At 43.9% G+C, this 25,637-nt stretch overlaps 1 protein-coding gene across 3 annotated transcripts in view; it reads left to right on the top strand.

Moving 5' to 3' along the window:
* The first annotated feature begins 7,159 nt into the window (after positions 1-7,159).
* ADIPOR2 (adiponectin receptor 2) overlaps positions 7,160-25,637 on the top strand; it is a 36,415-nt gene continuing 17,937 nt past the window's right edge. The window contains exons 1-2 of one of the 3 annotated variants that reach the window (XM_015865346.2): positions 7,160-7,270; positions 25,114-25,349. In XM_015865346.2, coding sequence (XP_015720832.1) covers positions 25,182-25,349 — 168 coding nt within the window. In that variant the 5' untranslated portion in view covers positions 7,160-7,270; positions 25,114-25,181. Of the gene's footprint in view, positions 7,271-7,307; positions 7,333-9,810; positions 9,833-25,113; positions 25,350-25,637 lie in introns of those variants that run through there. The other 2 variants (XM_015865355.2, XM_032445303.1) reach the window with 2 other exon arrangements.

Genomic DNA, 25,637 nt, shown 5'->3' with positions numbered 1-25,637 from the left:
GCTTGTGTATATGTGTGGTTTTGTTTTATTCCTTTTTGAGGCTCTTTATTTTGCTGCTTTATATTTCAGAGACTGGGGGCCTTGCTCTTCCCCATCTTAAACTAACCGCAGGTAAGTTTGCTCCCAGAATGTGGGCATATATTCTCTGCTCAAAGTTTTTTGTGTACTTTTTGTTGGTATATAAGCGTATAATAAAATTATACCAGGGCAGAAGCAGTCACCGATGCCTGCTACCCAGTCTTACAGCTTTAGAGTCCAATTCATAAAGCAGGGAACAAATGCTGTTTCTAGCACAAGACGTTTCCTGTGCCTCCTGGCATCTGCAGAGCTCATTTGCAGTCAGAGAACAATCAGGAGAGGCCAGTCCCAAAAATACAAGGCTTTGCTAATATACATCCTCTTTCTTACTGGCATTCCAAATGGGTTTCTAACTTGTATATTTTAAAAATACACAAAATATGCCAATAAGCAAAGAGGCAGTCGTGAAGATTATTGGTTTTTTTATTAAACCTCTGTTTCTTATAAAGTATTGTACTTTTACAGATCCCGCCATTTCAACCACCAGAGAAGAATTTCTATGTACCTTTCATACTTCAAATATTTGAGGACTCCAGAAAAGCAGAAGGAAGAAAAATTATGTTTCATAATTAGGAGCCGTTGTTTTTTTAAACCAACGTGTCCAGTTTTTAATTTTATTTTTTTTACTCCGACAGGCCATATATTTGCTGGCATCTCAGAATGCAGTTTCTTGGAATATAAACAGTGGCCTAGATTTATTTTATTATATAAAATCCAAAGCCAGTGGTATTGTAATTCAAAGTAACGGAAATAGTTTTCCATGCATGGAAAAAATGTGAGTGCAATGGCCTGATCCAACTCCCATTAAACTTCAGTGGGAGCTGGACTGAGCCCAAGATCAGATCAAATGTGTGAGCTATTCACTCCTGGGATACTATACGTTTCTAGCCCAGTAATAAAACTTGCTCTACCTTGGATACATCTAAAAAGACCATTCCTCCCACCGTCCGCGCTTCGTGTTCTTGTCCATTCTCATTGCATCAGTCCTTGAAGGTGTCAGCTATTTGTATACGGCACCCTCAAGCATTGTTAACGTGTCCAATAATTCCAAATGATTTTACTTGGCCTTCCCAATAAAGACCACACATTTAAGGGAGTCCCAGCTCTTCTCGCCGTTTGGCACCACAGTTAATTCTGTGGGTGTAAACAACTTTGGGAGAGGAAAAGTTGGCATTGTTAGGGACTGCTATTCATTTGGGTGTCCCTGGGTACGTCCTTCTCTTTCCACCCAAAATTTTGTCTGGATGGAAATACGATGATTTTGGCTACTTGTCCCAGAACTCTGAACAGCCTGCTTGGAGCCAGTAGTTCCTACTGGACTGGACTGGGACCATAGAGATGGGAGAGAAGTGACTATTCTTTCCTTCCCTCTTTTTTCTTGCTTTTTTTTTTTTTTTTTTTTTTTTTTTTTTAATTAAAAACTTCCTGAGTCCTTCAAGACTATGAACATACATACAAGCTTTTCTGAATAGGTTTCAAAGCTTCATGAGAAAAGTTTTAGTTTTCTTCCTTTGTTTTTTGTTTTTTGTTTTTTACCAGACCTAGGTTTCAGCCTTCTCATCTATATGATAGTTTTGTGTCCAAAAATGTGACTCCACAATGCACTAGCTTAAAGCTTCATTTCTATGGTGCCCACACATCGGAGAACCAACCCCCTCAGGGTGACATTAAGTATAAAATAAGTTGGAACATAGCAAGTTCAGTTTGATGCAAAGCCAAAGAAAAACAGTAAAGTAGGAGAACTGCTTCTTGACTATGAAAGTTCAAAAATGATGTGTTTGAAGCTGTGTCTTGTTGGGTACACAAAGTTGTAGAGGCATGTGGGGAAGGGGAGCTGAGCTTCATTCTGAGCTCTGCCAATGACCTGTTCTGTAGTCTTCAAGTTACTTCACTGTAATCTCCAGTCTCCTATATAAAATTAAGAACAGAATACCTCCTTCTTCTGATGAATAGTGTTGGTTTGGGGGGCACAGCAGGAGCCTGGAAGAGGAAAGGCTGTTCTACGAAACAGAGGTAAAACACAGAACTTGTTTTTGTGGCCATTGAATATCATGTGTAGTGAGAGTAAGGCTGAGGGGTAGTAGCCTGGTTTCTGAATCAAATACCTGCCCACTTGAATTCTGTTTGCAGTTTCTTATGGATAAGATATTCACACAATGCGCTATTTTATAGCATGTGCTGGTTAACTGACTGCCACATTCCAACCCTGAAGTCGCTGCACTTCAAGGCTGATAGAAATGACCACCCGTAAGTCATGTAAAACTAAAATATTTTGGAGTTAAAGGCACTACGCAAACACATGGTTATTGCAAGTCACTGAACATCAGCTCCTAAACGGAGCAGAACAGGATGCTAATCTGTCATCATTTTCCAACTGGTTGGTAATATATAAGTTATAAAGTGAATGAATGAGGCCTTAGTACACTCTGCTGCAAAGTAAGCTAAGCAACAGCTGACACAGGAACGAACCGAAACTTTGATAGTAATTAGAATAAAAAAGGTAATGGCAGGGTTGTGGGGAAAAATTAACAAACCTTTTAACGCCACTGGAGTCACAGCCACTTGCATTGTTTGGAGGTTCCTATTCTTTGTCTCCAAGAAGTCTGCGCCTACCCAAAGTTCAGTGTAACTGAGAGAATGCTGCCTTCTGCAATTCAGTAAACAGCAACGTGGAACCTGACTTGTAGTTTAAGTTCACCATGTGCTGTCTACACAGACCCAAGTTTTATAGCCCTGAAAAAGCACAAATGAAGCAGATCTTGTTCAGTCATATACAATCAAACATGCAAAGGTCTCTCTCTGTTCACTTGACCTGTCCTGGGAGAAGCCTGGTAGGTTTGAATTACATTGCAGGAGCAATTCCTAATCACCTGTGGCTACAGAAATACAGGCAGGATTTTCATCAGCTGACACAAATGCAGAACATCTCAAGGAGAAATACCTTTCAGCAACTAAAGGGCATTTCTTAAGTATCTGTCACAAGGTTGTCCAGAACCAGCTGCTTATATGGACATTCATTTTCATTCAGCTTTTGTTTAACTACATTAACTACAGTCAGATTAAGTAGTTTCTAGAAGAAACTCTGTGAAATAAAGTTCACTGGATGGCATGCTCTGAAAAACCTCTTGTGCAGCAGACAGTGGGCAGATATTACTATATTATATATATATATATATATGTATATATGTATGTATGTGTATATATATATAATATAATATATATATACTCCCATCAAAGGAAACCCCTCTACTCAAAGTTATACTTTGGCTACATCTAAACTATGGGTCCCAGATGTGCATGAACTTAGTCCACAAATGTATCTATCTCAGCCATGCCCTGACTCCTTGCCAGGGCGCTGTAGGCATTTCTTATACCCCACACAAAAGGACTGATGGATGCACAGGCCATCAAGCATGCAGTCTGTCTCAGCCCCAGTTCCAGTGCAGATAGCAGGTGGCTTTGGGACTGGGCCATGTTATGAGCATACCAGCTCTGAAGTCTAAATATAACCAGCCTCAAAGATAAGCAAAACAGATTTCTGTGGCCAACAGGACACCTACTGGAAGGGACAAAAAGAATCATGATCAGCCATTCTAAATCCCAGAACAACAGTGATAAAAACCCATTGTATAATACAATGATCACAGCATGCTCGTGCCTTCCTGTTGAATTACCCACTATCAGACCTCTCCTGCAGGGTTACCATTCCCTCTTCTTTCTTAGCTCTGCTTAAACGACAGTTGAAATCTATTTTTTGCACTAGGATACAAAAGGTCGTAACCTGTTCATAGCATTTCCTCAAAGAAAGAACAGGGGAACAAACAGTAGAGTCAGGAATTCAGCCTCTATGAGCTGGGAGAAGGAGTTTCTTTATTTCTTCCTAATACAGGTGAGCAGCCATAAAATGTAAACCAAAGCAAGGTTGAAGCTAGCAGAACTAGGGCTCAGTCTTCACTTGAATGAGCAGACTCTGGAAAATTTAACTGTGAGTAGCCAGAATTTGCATGCCTCCACAGTGAGTCACATGGAGAAAGGGTTCATGGGTTCTTGCCTTGTGATAAAAAAGTCCTCCTCCCTTTTCCAGAGAAAACTATTAATGTATTTAACCACTAGATATTGTGTCAAAGCCTGGAAAAGTGGCTGGAGTGTACAGGAGACATGTGCCAAGAAAGTTATTTGGTTTTATTTCATTTGTTTGCCATCGTAATGCTTTCTGTCTATTTGTTAATTCGGACTATGCCACCTGTCTTCTATAAAGAGCCAGCGTTTCCTTGTAAGTGGGAAAGCCAAAGCATTCTTTCCATTTCCACATGAGCAGATGTAACACTCTGCAGACATGCCTCTCCACCACAACCACCCCTAGAAGAAACACACCCTCCTTAAGCACTGATCTCTGAGCGTTGCCTCAGCTCTGAGAAGCGCAGCGAGAGTGCCCGCAGCTCTCCTTTGAAGTGATGCGATGTGATGGGAGGCCAGTTCCACACAAGTGCAGTTTCAGCTTGCAATGCCAGTATTACTTAGACCAGGGCCTTTTGACCCGTGAGAAGGGCTGTGCATCTGCTAGGCAGCATAGGCATGAAGATCTCACACAAGTCCTCCAGGTGTAGTGGTGCCAGTTCTGTTGTGCACTGGCAGAGAACAGGGTTGGCTACTGGCACACCCACAGCAACATGTCTGCGTAGCACATATATAAAAAGAGATGTTACCAAAATGTTTTCCTTGCTTCCATTATTATGTAACATTTTTAGGAGAACATCAAAGCTAGGCTTATCTTTTAAAGCTATTTGTTCTTTTTGCTTAAGAGAGAGCCCTGTTTTGATTTTGATTTTTCCTTTCCAATAGACGGTATGTGTTGGGAGCTCTTCAGCAGTGGACAGGAAAATTCTAGGAAGCCTCTAAGACATCATGCAGTTTTCTTGTGGAATCCCATTAATAGTTGGGGCTGTTCTGTCTGTACAGGAAGATAACGCGTCTGCCACTGCCTTTTATCCTCTCTGCTCTGCCACTCTTGCTTCTCTTATTGTGTCTTCAGCACTGAGGGAGTTTACAATTTGGGCCGAAGCTCATTAATTTCGGCCTCTATGTCCTTTGTATTTCATTTATTCTTCTCACAGGGGTTGGGACTGGCAGGCTGGACCTGGGTCATGTTGACACAACAGCCTGCCCCTGAGATGGCCCAGCAGTGACTTAGGGACCACATTGCCCAGAAGGGAGAAACATGACAATCAGGTTGTTTGCCTAAATGCCACAGTTACCTCCCCACACTGCATGTTCAGGGGGAGCCAGGTTTGATCACCCCGTGGCACTGCTGTCAGCCATCATGCTGGCTGTAGCAGTGAGCACCACCCCTCGGCATGCTGCCAGAGCACGAGATGAGCATGAGATAGGGCAGACTGCTGTAAGGAAATGCAAACAGAATGAGCAGGCAAAGGTTCACTGGGGGCCAGGGAAATAGTAACGCCAATTCCCTGCCCCCAGGCCCTGCATAGCGCTGGTGTCATAGGGTGGCAGCCATTCTGGGAAGCACAGAAGGCAGCAGATGTTTTTGCCAGTGGAGATGAAGCAGTTTAAAGGCTTGCTGAAATGAGGCATATCATGTAAGAAAAATGTACAGGCTCTTCCTTACCCTAGGGTAGTTTTATTCTGAATCACTATTTGTCTTTCGGCTGTTCCTAGAGTGCCATGTAGTTGTGTCAGTCTTTTGCAAATATTGCCGGAGCATCGTGACCAGTGCAGGAAAAGCAGGATGAGGCATTACACATTACAATGATGCCTTTCAGGGAAAACAACAACAACAAAACCAAAGCAAACAGATGTGGAGTAGAGCCAGCGTCACACTGAAAGTCACAGGCACTGCAGCTGACTGTAGCCCAGCTTTGCTCACGGCCAGCATCAGTGTTGAGCCAGTCCCCTTCTCTGGCTGAGAAAACATCAGCTGAGGGCTCTAGAGTGGCAGCAGCTTTGCAATTCACTGTCATTATTCTGAGTCTCAATTACCACAAGCAAATTTGCTCTCTCTTGCTCAGGAACAATAAGAGAGTTAACTAATGAGCTGCCTACTTGAACAAAGCGCAGGCCTGTATTTAGAACAAAAGCATTCGGAGAAGGAATTAAGGCAATGAATACGATATATTCATGCTCTGAACTCCGGGAATTACCTAAAAATGCCCAAGAAGTACATAACTCAGTATATATATATTTATATATTTATATATTTTTATATATATTTATATATATTTATATATATTATATGTACATATTGTTTATTATTAATATATGGTTATATTATTTTATGGTTATTATGGTTATTAAATGGTTATATTATTTTATATAAATATATATACATTTAAATGAGTTGTTTGTTTAGTATGTCAGAGCACAGCTTCTCTTTGCCTTTTTCTTGTTATTGTTTTGCTTTCCAGGCTCTGGAACCAGAATAAACCACTTTAATCCCATTTATTTAATATTTAATGAAACAATGCTCCTGGCTCTATTTCCCCCCATCGGCTGAGTCCGCATTAAGTTACAGCGACAGGAAATGACAGATGAAAATGACACGTAGTTTTACCAGGCATTTTTTGGGCCGGTGGAACTCAAAAAACTATCTCAAAATTCCTTAGCGCCATTTTAGAGATGAAATACTGAAACACAGGGGCAGGAAATGTTTCATCTGCCAAGCAGGGTGGAGCCGGGAGGAGAGCTGCTCCTGTGTGTTGTGTTGTGCTGTCAGAAGGCGTTCTGATTGATGACACTGTAAACACAAGCAGCAGGACTAGCGTTTAAAACGCGGATTTACAGCGATTTTGCTGCCATGAAGAGGCACAGCCATCATCGGGAGCGAGCCATGGTAACAGCGACAGCGGAGAACAAAAGCCCGCCTAAACGTCACGGCCAATCAGAATCGGCTCCCGGCGGCGAGGGGGCGCCCCCGCTTCTCCGTTCCCCGCCATGGGCGGCCTGCATCCCCCAACAACCACCGGGGCTCGCTGCCCGCCCCTCCTCCCGGTGCGCGGCGCGCAGGCGCGGTGGGGAGGCGCCGATTGGCGGCGTTGGCCTCGTGCGATGATGACGCGTTAGACCGGGAGGCGGCAGCGATTGCAGCAGGACGGGGGGGCGGCGCGGGGCGGCGGCGGCACCTCGCGGGCGCCAGGGCGGGCGGGCGCCGGCCGTTGGCAGGGCGCGCTGTTGCCGGGTGAGCGGAGGGGCCGCGGGGCTTCGGAGCGTTCTGCGCCGGGTTCTGCGGCGCGGGGTCGGGTAGGGCGAGGGATGGGGAAGCGGAGCGGGGCCTGCGGCGGGGGGCAACGGGTCGGCGGTCGGAGCGCTGCGGTGCGGAGCTCGGAGGGGATGAGGGAGTAGGCCTGAGGCTGACGGTGGGTTGGGAGTAGGGGAGAGTCCAGTGCTCGGCCTTAGGGCACTTGTTGCTGGTTGGGGTGGGCCATGGGGTCCTCGGGTGGAGGGGGGAAAAATATAACATGAGGCCCCTGCCCTGCACTGCCCGCACGGTGTATATCGATATAAACACCGCGGCTCTCAGCAATAGGGGGTGCGGCCGTAATTCTCCTATTCCCGAGTGAGAGTTTATTTCATTAACTTTGTTACAAGTTGTTTTCCTCTGGAGGGGTAATCAGGCGCTCGTCCCCTGTGCGTTGGGGGTGATAAGAAAGATGGTAATCAGCTGGAGGCCAAAGCCCAGTGACAGCTGCTGCTCCTAGGGAGCTCCTCAAGCAGCCTGTGGGGCTTTTTTTATCTGCTTTAACCTCGTAAGTCAGTTGATTTAGTGGCTTTAGTGGGTTAGCGTGTGTGTGAGGAAGCCCTTAAAGTGAAATTGGAACTTCTTCGGTGCTAGGGCTTTGTTGCTTTGTGTATGTAGACGTGTAAACACGCAGCTGCCACAGTGGAAAAGCTGTAGATGTTATTCCTTATTTAAAGATCCGTCTTAGTCCTGTGCTGAATTCTTCAGGTGCTTGAGCTGTCCTATTGCAAACCCTGTGTATTCCTTAACGTGAACCTTAATGTCAGCTGTGTCCTCTGGACAGACTGTGCTGGACATGAGCTGGCGAGGTCCCAGAGCGTAACTTAAGCTGTGTGTTTGCTGCCTGGCTGCAGTCGGTATCCAGGAGCATTGAATTCCAGGTTGTGCTTTGCCTGTGCCCTTTATTATGGCTCTGTCCCAGAATCACCGCAGAGTCCTCTGCACAGTCCTTATGGGTCTCCTGCTTAACAAGGCTGTTTCAAAAATGACTGACAGGCTGATGTGTGTCATGGAGCAGTGGGTGCAGCCGGTCATAAAGCACCGCCACAAGATTAAAATTGAATTGTTTTCGCCTATGCAGAAGGGGAAGTGATTGTGTTTTAGGTTTTTTCCCTTCCTGTAGGGGTACCAGCTAGATCTGGTTACAACTATTTTCTGCCGTTGCTCTTGCTTCATGGAGGGAACATGTAACGTGTCATTTTCAGCTGTCCTGTGACACTTCATCCTGTGTGAACGCTGTGTGTGTTAGTGGGCAGTTTGCAGGGAGCTCACCAATGTGTTGGGCTTAAGTTGGTTGCTTAAAACAGCGACGACTCCCTGCTCTGAGCTGCCTACTAAATATTGTTAAGTAAATCTCTTGGTAAGGCTGTTGGCAGCTTCATTGTGAAAACCCTGGAGAATGGTTGCTAGTGCTGAATCAGAATGGGCAGTGGCAGAGCTAGAAGCTGCAACCCAACTTTGGTTTGTCAAAAGTATGCTGTAAAATGGGATGGGTGTAGGAGCTTAAACTGCATCAGGCCTTCACCCGAGCTGGACACGGAGCTCTGTGCCACCACTCCGATGTGTGACATGTTGCTGGAGTGGCATTGCTGCTGTTGAACTGGTGGCCCTCCTGTATGATTGCCCATGTGGGCAGGGAGTGGTGTTTGGGGCACATGTGGGTCAGATCTATGGAGCAGGAGCTGCTGTGGGGCAGATGTGGGTCAGATCTATGGGGCAGGAGCTGCTGTGGGGCAGATGTGGGTCAGATCTATGGGCAGGAGCTGCTGTGGGGCAGATGTGGGTCAGAGTCAGACCTGAGCCCCGCTCCTGGATACAGGGTGAAAAGGCCGGGCTTGGGAAAGCCTGCACTTGCTCGAGGCGAGAGATTGTGTTGATTTGTCATGAAGGGAAAATTAATGGGAATTGGCAGGGCATGTAATGTCAGTGATTGTAATGCTTGGGTCTCCGTTAGTATCTTTTGCTTTCTGTCGAGTATCCAAGGAGCTGTGTCAAGCTTTAATGTAGAAAGATTCTCAATGTTAGGCTGCTCAAGTGTGAGTTTTGCAGGTTTCTGGTTGTGTAACTGTATTATCCAAGACGCTGTGCTGAGAAACAAGGCTTGCATTCATTAGTCTCTGTGCATGAGGAAAATCTTGATAAGGAAACTTCGGGTGGTTGTTGGATTGTTTTGCTGTTATGCCATCAGCGATTCAAATGCTTAAATAGAAGTAGATCTGAAATGGAAATAGCAAATCTGAGTATTTATGATCTGAAAGTCTGTCTGAGTCACTCAGTGAATTTTCTGGCAGACAGTGTGGGTAGAATTGAAAAGATGTTCTTGCACAAGATCTTGGTAGTGATGGCAGAAATGTACTTGGGACAGTGTTGAAGGGGAAGGCTGCTGCTCTGAGTTGTACCGTCCTCTAATAAAGCTCTAAGTTCTTCCTGCAGGACGTTCTGTTGCAGCTGCTTGTACCTGGTGTAGTGACCGCCTGCCTTTGCTTTTGGAAGTTTGTCAAGGCAAGTTCAACCAACCAGTCCTCTCTTAAAACATAAGAATATTTATAAGCATATATAAAATTGGTGCCAACAAACTTGGCACTGGCTTTGCTTCTTCAGAGAAAAGGTTTCTGCAAACATGTTTAACTTTAGCTTGTTTATGTGCATACGTTTCCAAGCACCAGAACGCTTTATTTTTTGAAGTAAAACATTATGGATCAGGATGTAAACTGGGGAGAAGCAGAAGTTATTTCCACATAGCTCCTGTTGCAGAGCTTTGAGAAGAACGACTTCCTGCTTTCCATCTGGCTGCAGCTCAGTAAGACTCGGGCTTTTATCATTAGGTAACTGTAAACCTGAATCTCTCGGTGAGTACATTTGTTTTCTGGAAAGTTCTTCTCAATGGTGTGATGCAAAAAGATTTGCCTTAGTCCGGTCTGAAGACAAACATCAAGGTTTACTTTCAGGGCACGGTGACTGTCATTCTGAATGCAGCAGCTACTCATCACGTCACAGCATGGCAGTTGTGGTGGCAGTCAGCAGCTGGCCTCTCCGGAAGGGATGTGCAGCAGCTTTTCCCGCTGCTGTTGCAGTTGGGCTGTAGCAAAACTGCCAGTGTGGTTCAGCTCGTTTTCAGCAGCTGTGAAAGTGCAATGGAGTCTGCTGCTGGGGTGTGCCAGCTGCTGTTGCTATGAACAGGGCTAATTATGCTCTTGTGAGAACAGAAAATAGGCGCTATTTACAGGAAGACGGTGTTGGAATAGGCAGTGCTGTAATAATTGGCTCTGAGATGCCTTTGGATAACAGCAAATGGGAGCAGACAATATACGTGTGGGGTAGATTGGAAGTCCGTTCTGAAATACTTAAAATGAGCGTTGCCAACAGAACACGCTGCATTACAAACTTCTGTGTGGGAAAGAACACTTCCTTTTTTTGCTCTGCCTTATTTCCTTTCTGGCAGTGTGTTATTTCAAAATGGTTAATTTTCATCTTAGCGTAGTGCTGAAAACTCAGCTTTTGGTAGCTACAGACGTCATGGTGCTATAGCATAGCACGTAGACAGCGTAAGGTGAATTCATAGAATCATAGAACGTCTCAGGCTGGAAGGGGCCCTGAGGGTCATCAAGTTAGTAGTGCAGTTCCAACCCCTGCACCCTCCCCCACAACAGACAGGGGCACCAACCTCCAGATCTGGTACTAGACTGGTTTCCCCAGGGCCCCATTCAACATGGTCTTCAACACCTCCAGGGATGGGGCATCCACTGCCTTTCTAGGCAGCTGTGTCAACACCCCACCACTCTCTCTGAATTGTAGAACAGTCTGAACTGTTCTTGTTTGAAATGCAGTTCTGGTCATCTGCTTATTTAAAGGTATACTCAGATTGATTTATAGGTACATGAAAGCTATTTTTCACACTTTTTCACCTCATTTCCTTCCATATCAACCAAATTAAACATCGTTTTCCTCAACCTGTTTGGTCCCGCTTGATCAGAGGATTGCAGAGACTGCTATTCCTTATTTAAAACCAAGATCAGTTGTGCCGCCCTGTCACTAGAGGGTGACAGCTTTTATGCCATAGGTTTGGCTGGGGGAAACACTGGGTGTGCTAAGCAGTTCTCCTGGGTGGTTTTGCTGGTGAGAGTCCTTTGTGGGCTTCTCTTTTTAGTAATGACGGCGCTCTAGTGATGCTGCTGTTTAGCTCCGTATTTGTGCATGTGTTTGCTGCTTGACTAGTCTAATCTCCTCTAAATGTTGCTGCGTGGTTTAAACGGGATGTTTATGGATATTTGAGTCAATGGGCTGTTCCTAGGAGAGAACGTGCCACAGACCATCTTGATGTATGGAACTTTTTCTTCGTGTGGTTCTGCAGTCTGATTTCTTGTACAAAGCACTTGGTGGGTGACATGTCCTGGGGCCTGCTGCCGTAATAACGGCACCAAGCCAACGTGTATGTGCGTGGCTCCTGAGCTTTTGTGAAATGGAGAACTTGTGATGAAAATGGAATAACCAAACACAGGCAGTAGAAGTTGTCTTCTGAGAGCGAATGACGCTTCTGGCTCAAAGAAGATTTAATCTGAAGGATAAAATTCCTGCCTGCACTAGAAACGCTTAGATCTGTCTCCCAGTATGCAGTGTTTTGAAGACCCATGTAGCACAAAGAATAGCCAAGACCAGTTATCAGCCTTGAGAGTATTGGCAAACTTTTACCTTCAGGGAAAGTTATTTTAGCCTTTGGAATGAGGAAGTGGATGGCTTGGAGGACCTGACCTGAAGCACTGCTGAATATGCACTTGAGCTTCTCTCAGGTGACAGTTTGGACATGCTTTTGTGATGAAGAATTACCATCACTGCGTTTTCTGGTGGGCTACTCTGCATGATTTAGGGCTGCTTTGGCCTGGGGTGAACTGGAGGATGCTTGAAGCCTTGCTGTCCTTAGCTGGTAGAATTTGTGGGCATGCATTGCATAGTCAGGTTCTAATGATGGTAAGTTAGTGGTGGTGGAACCTGGTGCTGCCTGGCGTTATGGGCCATGACGGGACACTTTGCATGCAACAAACCATGTGCTTTGCAAGTGGAGGCCTTCACAGAATCACAGAATGACCCGGGTTGGAAGGGACCTCAAGGATCATGTAGTTCCAACCCCCCTGCCTGGCAGGGCCACCAAACATACACCTTTACTAGATCAGGTTGCCCAGGGCCCCGTCCAACCTGGTCTTGAACACCTCCAAGGACGGGGCATCCACAACCTCCCTGGGCAGCCTGTTCCAGGGCCTAACCACTCTCCTAGTGAAGAACTTCCCCCTAACATCCAACCTAAATCTTCCCTTTCTCTTGCAGATGTGAGGCCTTATTTGCTTTAAGTGATTGTTTATGCCTCCTTATATATTTTCTAGAACAGCATTATTGCGTTGCAAGGTTGATAACAGCAATATTCTGCTGTTCTTAGTATTATTCTCCAGGCAAAAAGAAAAAAAAAAATAATGGAATGTGACCAGAAATATAAAGAAGGGCCTATTAATAATTAGTGTTAAAGTAGCTATGTGAGAGAGTGCCAACCATTGGCTTTCTGCCTGCTGTACTTTCAGCAGGGAACAAAAGGGATTATTTTTTGAGGTGTTTGTGCTGAGAGTTGAGGAAAAACATGAAGTCACCCAGAGCTTTTACTTAGTGGAGTCGTGACCCTTGTGGTCCAAGCTAAGAGGAGAGTGCTTGTGTCCTGATAACCTTAATGTCTGTGCTTAAGTGCAAATACTCTTTGACTTCCTGCTGTGACCTTTTTAATAATCTGCAACCTTACTCATTCTGCAGCATTATTAAAACAGTTTAACAAAGAATGTGTTCTAAAAATCCTTTTTTTTTTCTGGGCTTCACTAATGCAGCAGAGGAAGTTGCTAGGTAGCTTCAGTGTGATTTGTAAGGTATCTAAGGGGCAACTTCCAAATGTGTTTTTGGTGTAAAAGAGGAATGCTAAATTTCTCTGGCTACTTGGGGATTATGCTCATTTCACTCCTGTCAGAGGCAGAAAGAGGTGGGTAGTTTGTTTGCTTGGTTCTCTTTGCAGATCGTCCTCCAGGAAGGGTGTAATTCTTCATTGCTTCCTTGGCATTCTTACATCAGCCGGGACTGCAAACAAGGAAGATCAATAATTAAACCTTCCATTTTTGGAAGCTGGAAGTTAATGGTTGATTCAGTAAGCGGAGCCATCTTGCCAAAATAGTTTTCTGTTGGTTTTAGCTACTCGAGCTTAAAAAGCCTCCTCAAATTTGGACTTGCTTCCTTAGCGTGAGGTGTTCAGGTAGGATGTTTCCCCATCATTAAGGCAAACTCGGAATTTCAGGTTAAGCTCCTTCTTGATGGAGTATGAGAGAGGCTGAGCAAGTTTCACAGCAGTTGCAGAACGTTTCTGTCCAACGTATCTAGCTAGCGCGTGATGCTGTTGAAAATGCCAGTTATGTCAACTGATTTGGAAGGACTCCAGTGTGCGGTCAGCATAGGGGAAAGGAGATGATATGTAAGGCTGTCTGGGGCAATACTGAAAAACAAGTCTTAAAACAAAACCAACCGACTTGGGTAAGGTCAGCTGATGTAACTGTACAGCTCTGTGTGATGCTAAGAACTTTGGTCTGCTTTGAATTTTGAGCAGTGGAGTCTTAAAATGCTATAGGACACAAGTGGCACAAGATGTTTGCAGGAGAGCATTAGTTTCTCGTTTTTCAATACAAGCCCTCTGCAGCTGACTTTTTCTGTACCAGTTAAGCGGTTCAAAGCAGCCCCTTGTTACACATCACAGTAAAGTCATTGTGAGAAACAAAGCGTGATCACAGAACCCATGACTGTTTTCCTCTGAAAACTAATGTCTTGGCTCCATTTCAATAGTTCGTTATTATGTAAGTGCCTGAGGGCTTATGTGCCTGCAAGACTCACATGAGTGTTTTGTGCAGGCTGTGGTCATCCTTGAAGAGGTACAATTCCACATTCCTGTTCCTTTAGCAGTACATACAGCAGTAAGGTTCAGGTGGGACTAAAATGCTTTATGAGAGGTTTTGTCTTACGTGGGGATCGGAGCTCCTTTAAAACTGGGCACTCGCTCCTTGCACTCACTGTTCTGAGGTAACAGGATATTCTGAACGCTTTCTCATTTAAAGCCAAAGGGACTCCAGAATTAGATGGTAATTTAAGTTATGTCTTTTGTTTTAAATGAACAGTTTGTAAGCACATTATTTGTTGCAACATTCAAAGTTGCAGGTGATGGTGGTGTTTGGGGTTGACCAAAGCCTTGCTGCATAATTCCTACCATAGGATGGCATTTAGTCACGCTAATGATGGAGTAATTGGGAATTACTGGCACTTAAAGTTAATTACTAGGCAGACATAAAAAGGAAAGGTGCAGGAGATATGCCTTACTGCTGCTTGCATTTGGGACTGCCTCTTCAGGGGATGTGACAGGTAATGATAGAGCTGCATGGGTGTGTTGTGTGGGGCTGTCCAGTCACTGACACGCGTGTTGTGTGCTAAGGCTGCTTGTCCTCAGCCTCTCTTTGCCTTTGAGTTTCTGGTTGGATTGTGCTGGCAGTGTTTGGTCTCCTGGTAAGTAGTCTGGAGAATTGACTGTAGTAGGAAACAAGTGGTCTGTAGTGAGAACCAATCCTGCTTTTTATGACAGCTTTAAACAACCATTGGATATTCAGCTTCGTACAGGAATATACAAAGCACTTACTGGACAGACTGCAGTAAGTGTAATGTTTGAGCTCGCTTTTCTGCTTTGTGTACTAAGTGAAGTATGGGTGAAGTGGGCTGTATGAAGTCAGAAACATTTTCACCACCACTGGGGTGCAATGAATGTCAGCTTGGAGCTGCCTTTTGAGTGCTGTATGTTTTACAGCTCCAGCGACACAAGATCTTAAGATAAACGCAGACTTCATTTAGTGGTTTTGAGAGTCTAACAACATGCCATCAAACAGTGCAGGGAAAATGGCAATGAATCACAGGAAAAGTCTTAAGCATTCTTTGCAGTTTTCATGCTGCAACATTTGTCATAGATGATCGCTCTGAAGCTCCAATTTCAAACTCCCGGGTGAACCACAAGCAGCACTGTATGTGGCTTGATAAAACTCCTTTCTGACTGTATCTGTAACTTGAGGCAGATTAACATGCAGGTTAATGTATTTGACAGTAATAAATCAGTTTTAACAAGTACTTGTTTAACTGAGATCTTGGCTAAAATATGATATCTAGGGTTACACTGAGCGTTTCTGGGTAGTGCTCAAGCCAAGATGGTGAAAATATTCTCAACTTCTCCTGGTCTTGTGCTGATACACCTTTATGCTTGTTTAGATGCAACTGGCCATAGTTTCACTGAAGTCAAAGCTGTTTCTTGGGGGAGGAATCGAGGGATTCTAGATTAAATGGCATGTGTGCATCTTGTTAACAACTGTACATGTTTGATAGCTGCTCTACAACACTAAGCATCTTTTCCTTTCAATGTAAACTTATTGTCTGGTTTTAAGTGGATAAAAAGCCATTGTGTCGCTTCCACATCTTCCTTACAGGAATGCTGGAGAGTAGCTTCCTAAACATGAATGCAAAACTATGTTGTTGTAAGCTGTGTTTATCAGGACTGAGGCTTATAAGGAATTCACGTGTTTTCTGAAATGAGATGGTACTTAGTGTGGCAAGCTTGGCTTCTCAATTGGAGTCGATAGTTGAGGTGTATGAAAGTGTAAAATTGACGCGACTCAAACTATAGTTACTCTTTTCCACTTCAGAAGGGAAATTGCAATGGCATGTTAGATAGTTGGTGGGGTGTCGAGGTGTTTTATTTCTTATTTTTTTCTGCCTTAAACCATTGCTCAATTTGAGTGGCAGTAGAAATCTGTGGCGTCGAAGTGCTGCGTGACAGCCTGAGCAACTGTTCATTGAAGAAGCTGGAAATCCTAATGGGTAAACTGACTGTCTAATCTGCATTGAATAGTCAAAACTGAGGCAATTTGAGTGTTTTGGTTTGAGTCTCTGGAAGGAGATGAGTCATTCCAACTTGCCAGCAGGCGCTGCCCTGATGACTCTTTGGGTGCCTTTGGGGAGCACTGCTGTGTAGGGACTTCTAGAGCTAGTGGTGATTTCTGGTGCTTAACATCCCTTAATAGGTTTATCCCTTGTTCCCTATGAATCCTCATTCAGAGCAAGGATTTGTAAGGTTGGCTATTTGCCGCATCAGATACAGCTTCCTTCTGTGTTTGAGGTTGCTGTCTAACTGTGACCTTTGCTTGGCTAACAGAAAACGTTGTGTGTTGTTGCACTGTTGTTGTTTTGGGTGGTGTTTTGTTGTTGTAGATATGAAGATTGAGAAACCTTGTCCTATGTTGAAATCTTACTGGGATTTTGACTGGTTTTAAAACAGAGCTTCACTACTGTAAAGTGAGTCCTCTACTAAATGCAAAATCAAATGGGATGAATCAAAATGTGATGGAAAAGATTAGAACAACTGTTGATTGCCTAGAACACAATAAAAGTAGACTTCAGGTTTGGTATTTCATACATGCAAGGCTTGTGCCATTTCATAGTGTTGTTCCTAGCTACAGTTGCTTCTCTTTGTAGGAGACTATCTCTGGGCAGGTCAGCTGTCATCCAAGATTTTATTTCTCTCTTAATGTTAATTAATTCACACATGGTTTACCGACTGTTTTCTTGGGATTTACACCTCTGATTCTGTACGTTTCTTTCCCTGAATGCATCCATGCCATTACTATCAATGCTGTCAATACAGCAAGAATGTTTCATACCTTTCACAGCAGTATATCTGGCAGTATTTATGTTCTCCTTACACCTAACCCCCCATATAGAATTCTTGGCTGCATTTCCATGCACATCCCTGGCATACAGATGAGCCTTTGGCATCTCTGTGCAGTGCTGTGTCCCTGCTGGGAAGCTTGGCCCGCATTATGTCAGTACTGATGGTGGCTGGCTGTACATGGCAGATTAATCCGAAGAGCTGCTTTGCCTCTCAGTCACAGCTGTGGATGCAGTAGTCAGTATCTGCATCAAAATCGTTCTGAATGACTTAGTTCTGTTATGAGACGATAACAAGCTTGTTCTGGAATGTGGTCTCTTTTCTTTAGGTGTTGTGTCAGTACGAGGTATTTTTTTCCTCTTTTCCAAACAGTTTATCTGAATAGTTCTGCATGTATTAACATTCCTTGCAGATGCAGTTGGGCTGGGATAAGAGTACCTTCAATGAGTATTTTAGAAACTAGGACAAATAACTATTCAGTAGTTTGACCCAGTTCTTGCTCTCTGCTCGTGTTCCTCCTGTCTGGGCCCGTGTCCAGGAAATCAACCCAAATTCCTACCCTTCCTACTCCTAAGAGTGTGGATGCTTATTGACTTGGCCACACTTCCTTCCTTTTCATAGGGTTTCTTAAAGAAATCAGCGGTCTTCTGTGATGCCTGGATTTCTTTCTGAAGATAGAAAACAGGCAGCGGCTGCTTTAGCTGACTGTTGTTTTTTGTACTTAGGTGCTGTCATAGGAATGCATGTCAATAAGCGGAAGGCACTTTGGTGCAAAACAATGTTGACTGGGTCACCCTGTAACAAGGGTTTCTCTCTAGGGAAAGAGTATTACAAGTTCAGATGGCCCACTTGGTTGCCTTACCTGGGGCTGTTTCAGACTTTATTATTCTATTGTAATTTTCCTGTAGTGCTTTAAAGACTAATAGTGCTTCCAGAATTGCAAAATGGGGGAAGAAATTGAGGCCTCCACCCACACTGGTTCATTCTTGTTTATGGGCGAAGAGGAAGTACTCTGTGTGTTTGCGTGTGAAAATAACATATGTGTAAGTGAAGCCGATGATATGTTGCTTAGTGGGTAGTTTATAGGCACAGGTTCTCTGGGGGCCTGACTGTCCCATCTCTGTCCTGTGCTTGTCTGCACTGTGTCCCATCTGTCCTCAAGGCCACTGCTGTCATACCAGTCCTGTGTTTCTCTACGTCCTTGTAAATAACTTTCTACAGAGAAAAAACAACTTGTCACTGCCATCTGTTTAAAACTGTGATTTTTGTCACGCAAAGGTGATGAAAATAAAATAAATAAGCCATGGTCAATCAGCCAAGATGCTGTCCCAGCTAAACCAAGTAAAACAAAGCTCCGGGGCAGGTCAGGGAGAGTTTGCAGAGCAGGCCTGCCCAGCCTGACCCTTAGGGCCAGCACAAGCAGTGGCCATGCTTTGTTACAGGGCTTTGCAATGTGTCTAACATATTTGCTCCCCAAATGTTTCATAGTTACCTTCTTAATTCTCAGCTCTGATAACCTTTTCAGAAAACAGTATGCATTCACTGCCTTTTGCATTAAGGCTATTAAGGAACACATCATAAAAGGAAATCCCTGGACTTGTTTAGAATGTTACCCATTTGACTAAATAGGTTTCTTACTAATACAAGTTACATCCAGTCTTACTACAGCAGATTTAAATATATACATATATAGCAACCTAGAGTGTGTATTCCTCTTTGCTTTTAACAAGGAGGCAGAGGTAGTTGTTGTACAGTTGCTCCAGGTGTTAGAGTGTTTGCCTGCATTGTAAAGGATCTCACTTTTAGTTTGTAGATATGGAATCCCTCACTTGCTGGAAGGAGAGCACTCGTACCTGCCAGCACGGAGGAATGTTTGCTCTCTGGATCGCAGCTGCTGTTGATCTGGTGCCATTTACGTTCTCATGCAAAGATTCTCTGTAGAGGGGAAAAGTGAATGTTCGCTCAGCTTCCTAGTGCACCAATGGACTTTGGTGCCTGCTCCAAAGACTGTTTTTCATAGTCACCCAGCTTCTCTTCTTTGGATTGAGTGTCTTTGAGTCAGGAGTTCAAAGGCTGTACTCTAAAAATCTCAGTTAAGATGAACAGTGATGTCTGATTTCAGTCTCTCACCTTCAGACAGTCTGCCATCCAAAGTGTTACTAACGAAAACCAACTGCATCTTTTTTTTGTGGGCAACTGTGAAACAAGTTGGTGCGAGTTAGTAAGATGCTGTAGAAATAAAATCATAGACGGGCACAAAGATGGGACACGTTGCGCTTGGAGAATCCATTGGATGAAAAATGAACCAAAGCTTTCCGGGTCTGGGCTGTGGCTTTTTGTGGAATGCGATGTGAAAACCTGAACTTTTATTCCTCATTTTTATATGACTTCAGTGACAATTCTCTTGCCTTCAGTTTATTGAAGAGTAAAAGTAATTTACGGCAGCCATCCAGTCTGTAAGAGCTGGACGGACGTGGGGCGCTGGGGGTGGGCCAACCTGCGACACAACGCCTTCACCCAGTTACAGAACCGGGGTCCAATTTGCAGTACAAATTGGACAAATGTTGTAACAATGTAACGGGATCCTGTGAAATGGACGCGTTCAGTCCATGTAGGCAGGCTCTTGGCTCCTTCCCTTTCTTTGGATCCAAACGCATCAGAATGTGCCTGATTGTTTGCCTCTGCAGCCTGCTGTGAAATAGCTTAGGCTAAAGTGTCCGGTGACAGTTTACAAGTTACAAAGACAGCTTTTTGGCCGCTGACCCTCGGCGGGAGCCTAATCTTTGTTTGGTAGGTGTCTCTTTGTCTAGGGAAATTGCATCTAAGAGGAGAGGTGCTGCATCGCTTCCTCATTGTTCCTCCGGTTTTAACTATGACCGCCTCCCCCCAAAGAATTTTTATAGCCTAGTTAGTAAGTTTCCTTCAGGGTATGTTAAGAAAACAAGGTTTTCTATGATCATCTCCCTTCCCTTGTATGTAGGCACCCTTGTTTGTGTTATTTTAGAGCGTGTAGTTCAGGAGAATACTTGGTAGACTGCAAGAAATGGCACAGCTCTGTCACCAAAAGGCTCATTAACTTTTTTAAAGGGGGGAAAATGAATCCCGTATTTCAGGCTGTGCTTTTGGATCTTTTGATATTATTGTGTTGTTAACTTTCCAGCTCTGATCTCTCACCCTGGGGGTTTGAAGTGTATGGAACGTGTATCTCTTCTGCATTGCTCTACGTGCAACAACGAAAGCAGCCGATCAGTGGATAACAGTTAATAAGTGACCCCATATGGATTAGCAGGGCCACATCTACAGGTGAAGCTCAGCAATCATCTAGTTCATGTGACTTCCTCTCCCCCTTGCCCAGTGTGTATGCTTCCCCTTCTTGTCTGTATGGGCACTTGTGCTGGTCTTGTTTCCCCAGTGGATGGACCACGGTACTACACAGGCAGAAAGCTGAAGAATCGTCATCCCGCCACCATAAAAACAACACCAAAAAAAAAAAAATCAACCAAAAAAGCCCAACCCAAAACAACCTGCCAGCATTTTACAATTGATCAACTCGAATGAGGATGAGTAGTGGCTCTGGGGAACAAGGGGACATGATGTATGATTTGGGCAAAAGGATGATGCCAGCATCACCTGATTTGCTGTATGACATTACTGAATAGTGCTATTGTTACTCTATCTTTGGGGAGGGACTGCTTATACAGGACCTATCTAGCAGAAGTTTGTAGGTTGAAATACCTCTCTAAGGAGGACTTTTGTGCTCTTAAGCCCTTCTTTATACATTAATGAATGTTGTGAGAAATGATGTTAGCCTGAAATTTTCATGACCTTTTGTTCTTTTGATAACTAAGCTCTTTTGGGGATAATGAACTAATATTATGAAGGTTAGTCCTCTACTGCTTATTTAATAATGCTTATACTGGACTGAGAGATAGCTTGAGGAGGATGAGCAAGGAAAAAACATAGCGGATGCCACTGTGTTCCTAAACAGATGATGTACTAAGACCTGAACTAAAGGCATCGTACCAAAGTTGACATCTAGGTGAATCTCACAGCCCAGCCTTGTATCATCGGTATCTGATCATTAGTGAAATATGTATGATCATTAGCAAAATATGTATCTTGAACAAAACATCTCATTAGCAAGAGATATAGCTTAGATAAAGCATTGCGTATTAACCTTTTCTTGTTAACCTTTCCTTGTTTAGAAGCATAGTGTCAAGGCCTACTAGTACACAAACTTCCTTGGTTCCTCCTTGAGCCCTGGCCAGGCTTGAGGTGGAATCCAAAGGGAGAATGAAACCAGATGTTTCCACCTAATTGTCATGTAAACTTGTTTATTCAACAATATAAAAGCTGGACCCTCTTGTAGTGAAGTTGGAGACCTCACCTACAAGTGGATGCACTGCGTAGGACCTCCCAGTTGCTGGGAAAGGCTCTCCAAATCCTCACTGCAACTGGGGCTCCCCAGCAACTGCTGATCTGGACCATGGCTATCAAGCGTTAGGGCAACTGGTGATGTGTCTTAATCACTATTGCTGTCTTCACACAGTAATGGTTAGGCATGTTGCCTAATTCTGTTTTCATACTGTACTGTTTCGCTTATTACCTCATTGCTTTAAACTTAAGAGAATCGCGCTTCTTTAACTTGGTGTCTCTGACCCTGTCCACTGGCAAAACAGCCAGAGTGTTTCTTTCTGGCTGTTGACAAATGAGAGGAGTGGAGAGAGGTGACATTTTCATTCTTCTTTCAAATACCAATTGTGAACAGAATGAAATAGGTCTTATGGGATTGTCCCTCCTAATAGGACGGACATGCTGGGAAGGGCTGAGTGCCAGAGAGATTGCTTTGCCTTGGTGGTAGAAGTAACGTGACCATCTGGGAGCTGTTCTATCACAAATAAGGGAGTTACAAATCTCTCAAATTTGTCTGCAAACATTACCCTTAGAGTGCTTTCTTTGCTTTGCTACCAGGATACAATGTTAACTCAAGGTAGAAAGCCAGCCCTCATGAGGGACAAGTTCTGAAAGCTTAGGTGGTCTGTATGACTTATTGGGGAAGATTACTAAGCTCTTACAGTCTTTTCTCTTGAGAATAGCCAGGAAGGTCTTACGAAGAACAGCATCATCATCCTGTGGTGCTTAGGCTTGTGTAACTACACTTGCCTTGTCATCTAGAGGATGACACCTGCGGGATATTTGGCGTCCTACATATGCTCAGTAACTGTGAACGTTGACTCCTCTGCTGTTGCACAATTTCTGTGAACTGCTGAAATAGTTCTGAATTTCTTCTTGGAAAGATAAGTTCATCTCCAGCCATAAAGTGGTGCTGACCGCCCTTGCTGTGAGGCTGACCTCTTCTGAACTGGGTGGAGCGAACAGTTGGGAGAGAGGAACGCTTGGGCTATTGCAGCTTGTGGTGGCAGCTGTATATTGAGTCAACAGATGGACAGAGTGCTGGGGTTTTGCTTCTAGAACTTACAATTATACTTCTTCGTTGAGTGTTTTAGCTGCTATCTTTTGGCTAGATGTTACTGGCCACACTTAGACTGTACCCCGTAAGAGTGGGTGTATTCGGCACGGAAATAGTGCTGCATGAAGGACAGCATGGAAACATCTTAGTCCATTGAGCAATTCTGCTGTGATTTCAAGGCACAATGAATTCTATTTTTATGACGCTCAGAAGTTCACCTCTGCTGCTAAATGCAAATCTGACTGGCAGGAGGTAAAATGCATCTTTTATTTTTAACCCCAGTGATTGCTTGGCAGAGAGTGCTGGCTAAGTGCATCTTCAAGGCCTGATTTCAGAAGTCTCTTGGCGTTCTTACATCTTCTCATATTAACAGAACCTTTCGCAAATGCATTGGCCAAATGTGGCCAAGCCTGTTGTGTGGGTACCGTGCCTCTTTGTCTTTGAGCTGCTCCCACAATGTCATAGAGGTGCAGGGTGATGTAAGGACATGCTCTGAGGCAACACAGCAGACAATGCAGCACACAGTAGCAATCCTATTGCTTAAAGCTTGTGAAAGGAAAAAAAACCTAGTAAAACTTGCTGTTTACTTGGTAAGCAGATGTGGCCATTTGAGGCGCTACCTCTCTGATAGAGGTTACTGATCCTGTAGTGGCACGCTAACAGAAAGGTGCGCATGCCATCTGCTCTGCTGTTGTGCTGTAATTGAACCTTCCTGGGTGATGAAGGCAGCGTGATGGAGGTGTGCGCAGGCTCCTCAGTCTGGAACCTGCTCATGAGCAGCTCTCTTCCCCGGTGACTGCCAGGCAGCCGAGGGGAGGTAATGTTACAAACTGCTACAGCAAAATTAACTAGAGCACATTTGTCAGAGCTGAGAATTATCTTGCAGTGTTCATATATAAATGAGAATAATCCCTTACAAGAAGGGGTAACTTTATTTGTTGGCCTTTCAGAGGTGAGACTGCCAATATCAAACCCTTGTCTTATATTTTTAATTTGCCCTCTTACATTATGACAAAGTGGGCATCTTTTACTTGGTTCTAAAATTCCAACCTAATTATGCACTCTGGCAAGTTAAGACTAGTTAGATGTTATCTTCATGTTGCACATTAGTCACATCTAAGTACTTAAATGCTGCAGGAACAGAATCAGACCGAGTGATTGTTGGTATGAGACCAGTGGGCTCTCATTCAGAGTGACTCTGCAGTGTCAGTTAAGCACTAATTCATTCTAGCTCTCTATAACTTCCTGAAGGGGGGTTGTAGTGAGTTGGGGGTTGGCCTCTTCTCTCATGTAATCAGTGATAGAACTAGAGGGAATGGTTTTAAGCTGAGTCAGGGGAGATTCAAGCTGGACATTAGGAAGTATTACTTTTCGGAAAGGGTAGTCAGGCATTGGAATGCACTGCCCAGGGAGGTGGTGGAGTCACCGACCATGGGAGCGTTCAAGAAACGCTTGGATGTGGTGCTGAGGAATACGATTTAGCCTGGAAGTATTGGTAATGGTTGGACTAGATGATCTTCTAGGTCTTTTCCAACCTTGATAATTCTGTGATTCTGTGATTCTTCTGGTTTGTCATACGCAGAGCTCAAAATGCCTCGGTTTTGTGCTTCCCAAGACAAGTGGTGCCAGATGGGTATCTCTCAGCTTACTGTCCCAGTGACTACTGGATACTGGTGTACAAGATAAATAGGTAACCAGTAGAACTCTTGGATAGAAAGCTGATTAACAAGCTGTCATCAGGTAGTATTTGGATGTTTAATTAATCTTTGGCATCTTGAGTTAAATTTGCCCCGCATCCTTTTTGCATTGTTGTAAGTGTAAAGTAAAGTTACTTTTCTATGTGGATAGCTTTGTGTGTAGTTTTCTATGGAAATGATCAATTTTCGGTTGTTGGGATGGAATGAATGGCATGTAAAGCTGTTTAGTCTACCTCGTTTTGTGAGTTATGGTACAATTATTGCTAGCAATGGGTTTGTAAGTGTGCTAACTTAAGCAGTGGAAACATGATTGCTGTGTGTACTGCTACCCCTCTTTCACTCTGCCTAGAGCTAGCTGCTGCTGGTGCTGTCTGCTCGCTGCCATCCATGCATCTGTATCAGTGCTTAATGTTCTAGTTTTAGTGGAGCCCAGGCAATTTGAAATGAGTCTCATACCCACAAAGCTGATAGCTTTAGAATGCATGTGACAGGTACTTTAGTTATGACTAGTATCAACAGCCCAGCATTTCTACTTTGTAGGAATATAAAAGATCAGTCAGAACACAATTGTGCTTCTGTAAATGTACTGTGAATTTCTGGGATGCATTTTCTGTTGTCTTTCAAAGATATGATTCATTTGTGTTAGAACACAAGTGTTAGCGGTCACAAGATAAGAATTCACTGTCCAGCAGTATAAAATTCTATAGAGATGATTATGTGGAAATTTAGGCCTGTGTAAAAGCAATCATCATAGCTGTCTAGCAGCTTTTAGGCATGTTCTTCTTCCAGCCAGTTCTTACGCTGATCATTTTAACATCAGTTTAGTTACACAAATTCTGTCTTTCAGAGCCAACGCATAATCGGCCAAACCGGATCAAGAGGAAACAGAATATTTGGGAAGGCTCCCAGCATCTCATGAATGAACTAACGGAACTCGATAATGCTGGTTCTCCAGAGCCAGGTCTACGGCTCAGAAAAGGACACATGTCTGACACAGCAACAACACAGACAGCCTTTGAAGAGGACAACTCTGAGCAGAGGCTTCTTCTAGTGGAGCCACCCCTGTCTTCTAATCAGGAAAATGTAAGTTATACGATTATCTGTTAGAGTGGCTGAAATAAAGGAATTTTTATGCAAGTGTTTCATTCACTGGTTGAAATAAGTTCCAGATCTATGAACTGAGATTTTTGCAACCATGCTATGCCTGTTAAGTAATTGTAATAAAACCAGGAAGATACGAGAAATACTCAGCTGAATGTATGAGAGCATCATAGAATATCCCAAGTTGGAAGGGACTCATAAGGATCACTGAATCCAACTCCTGCTTTCACACAGGACCACCCAAAAATCAGACCATATGACTGAGAGCAT

Source organism: Coturnix japonica, chromosome 1 (assembly GCF_001577835.2).
Source record: "Coturnix japonica isolate 7356 chromosome 1, Coturnix japonica 2.1, whole genome shotgun sequence".
NCBI classification, from domain to species: Eukaryota; Metazoa; Chordata; class Aves; order Galliformes; family Phasianidae; genus Coturnix; species Coturnix japonica.
This window is presented reverse-complemented; position numbering and strand designations above follow the sequence as displayed.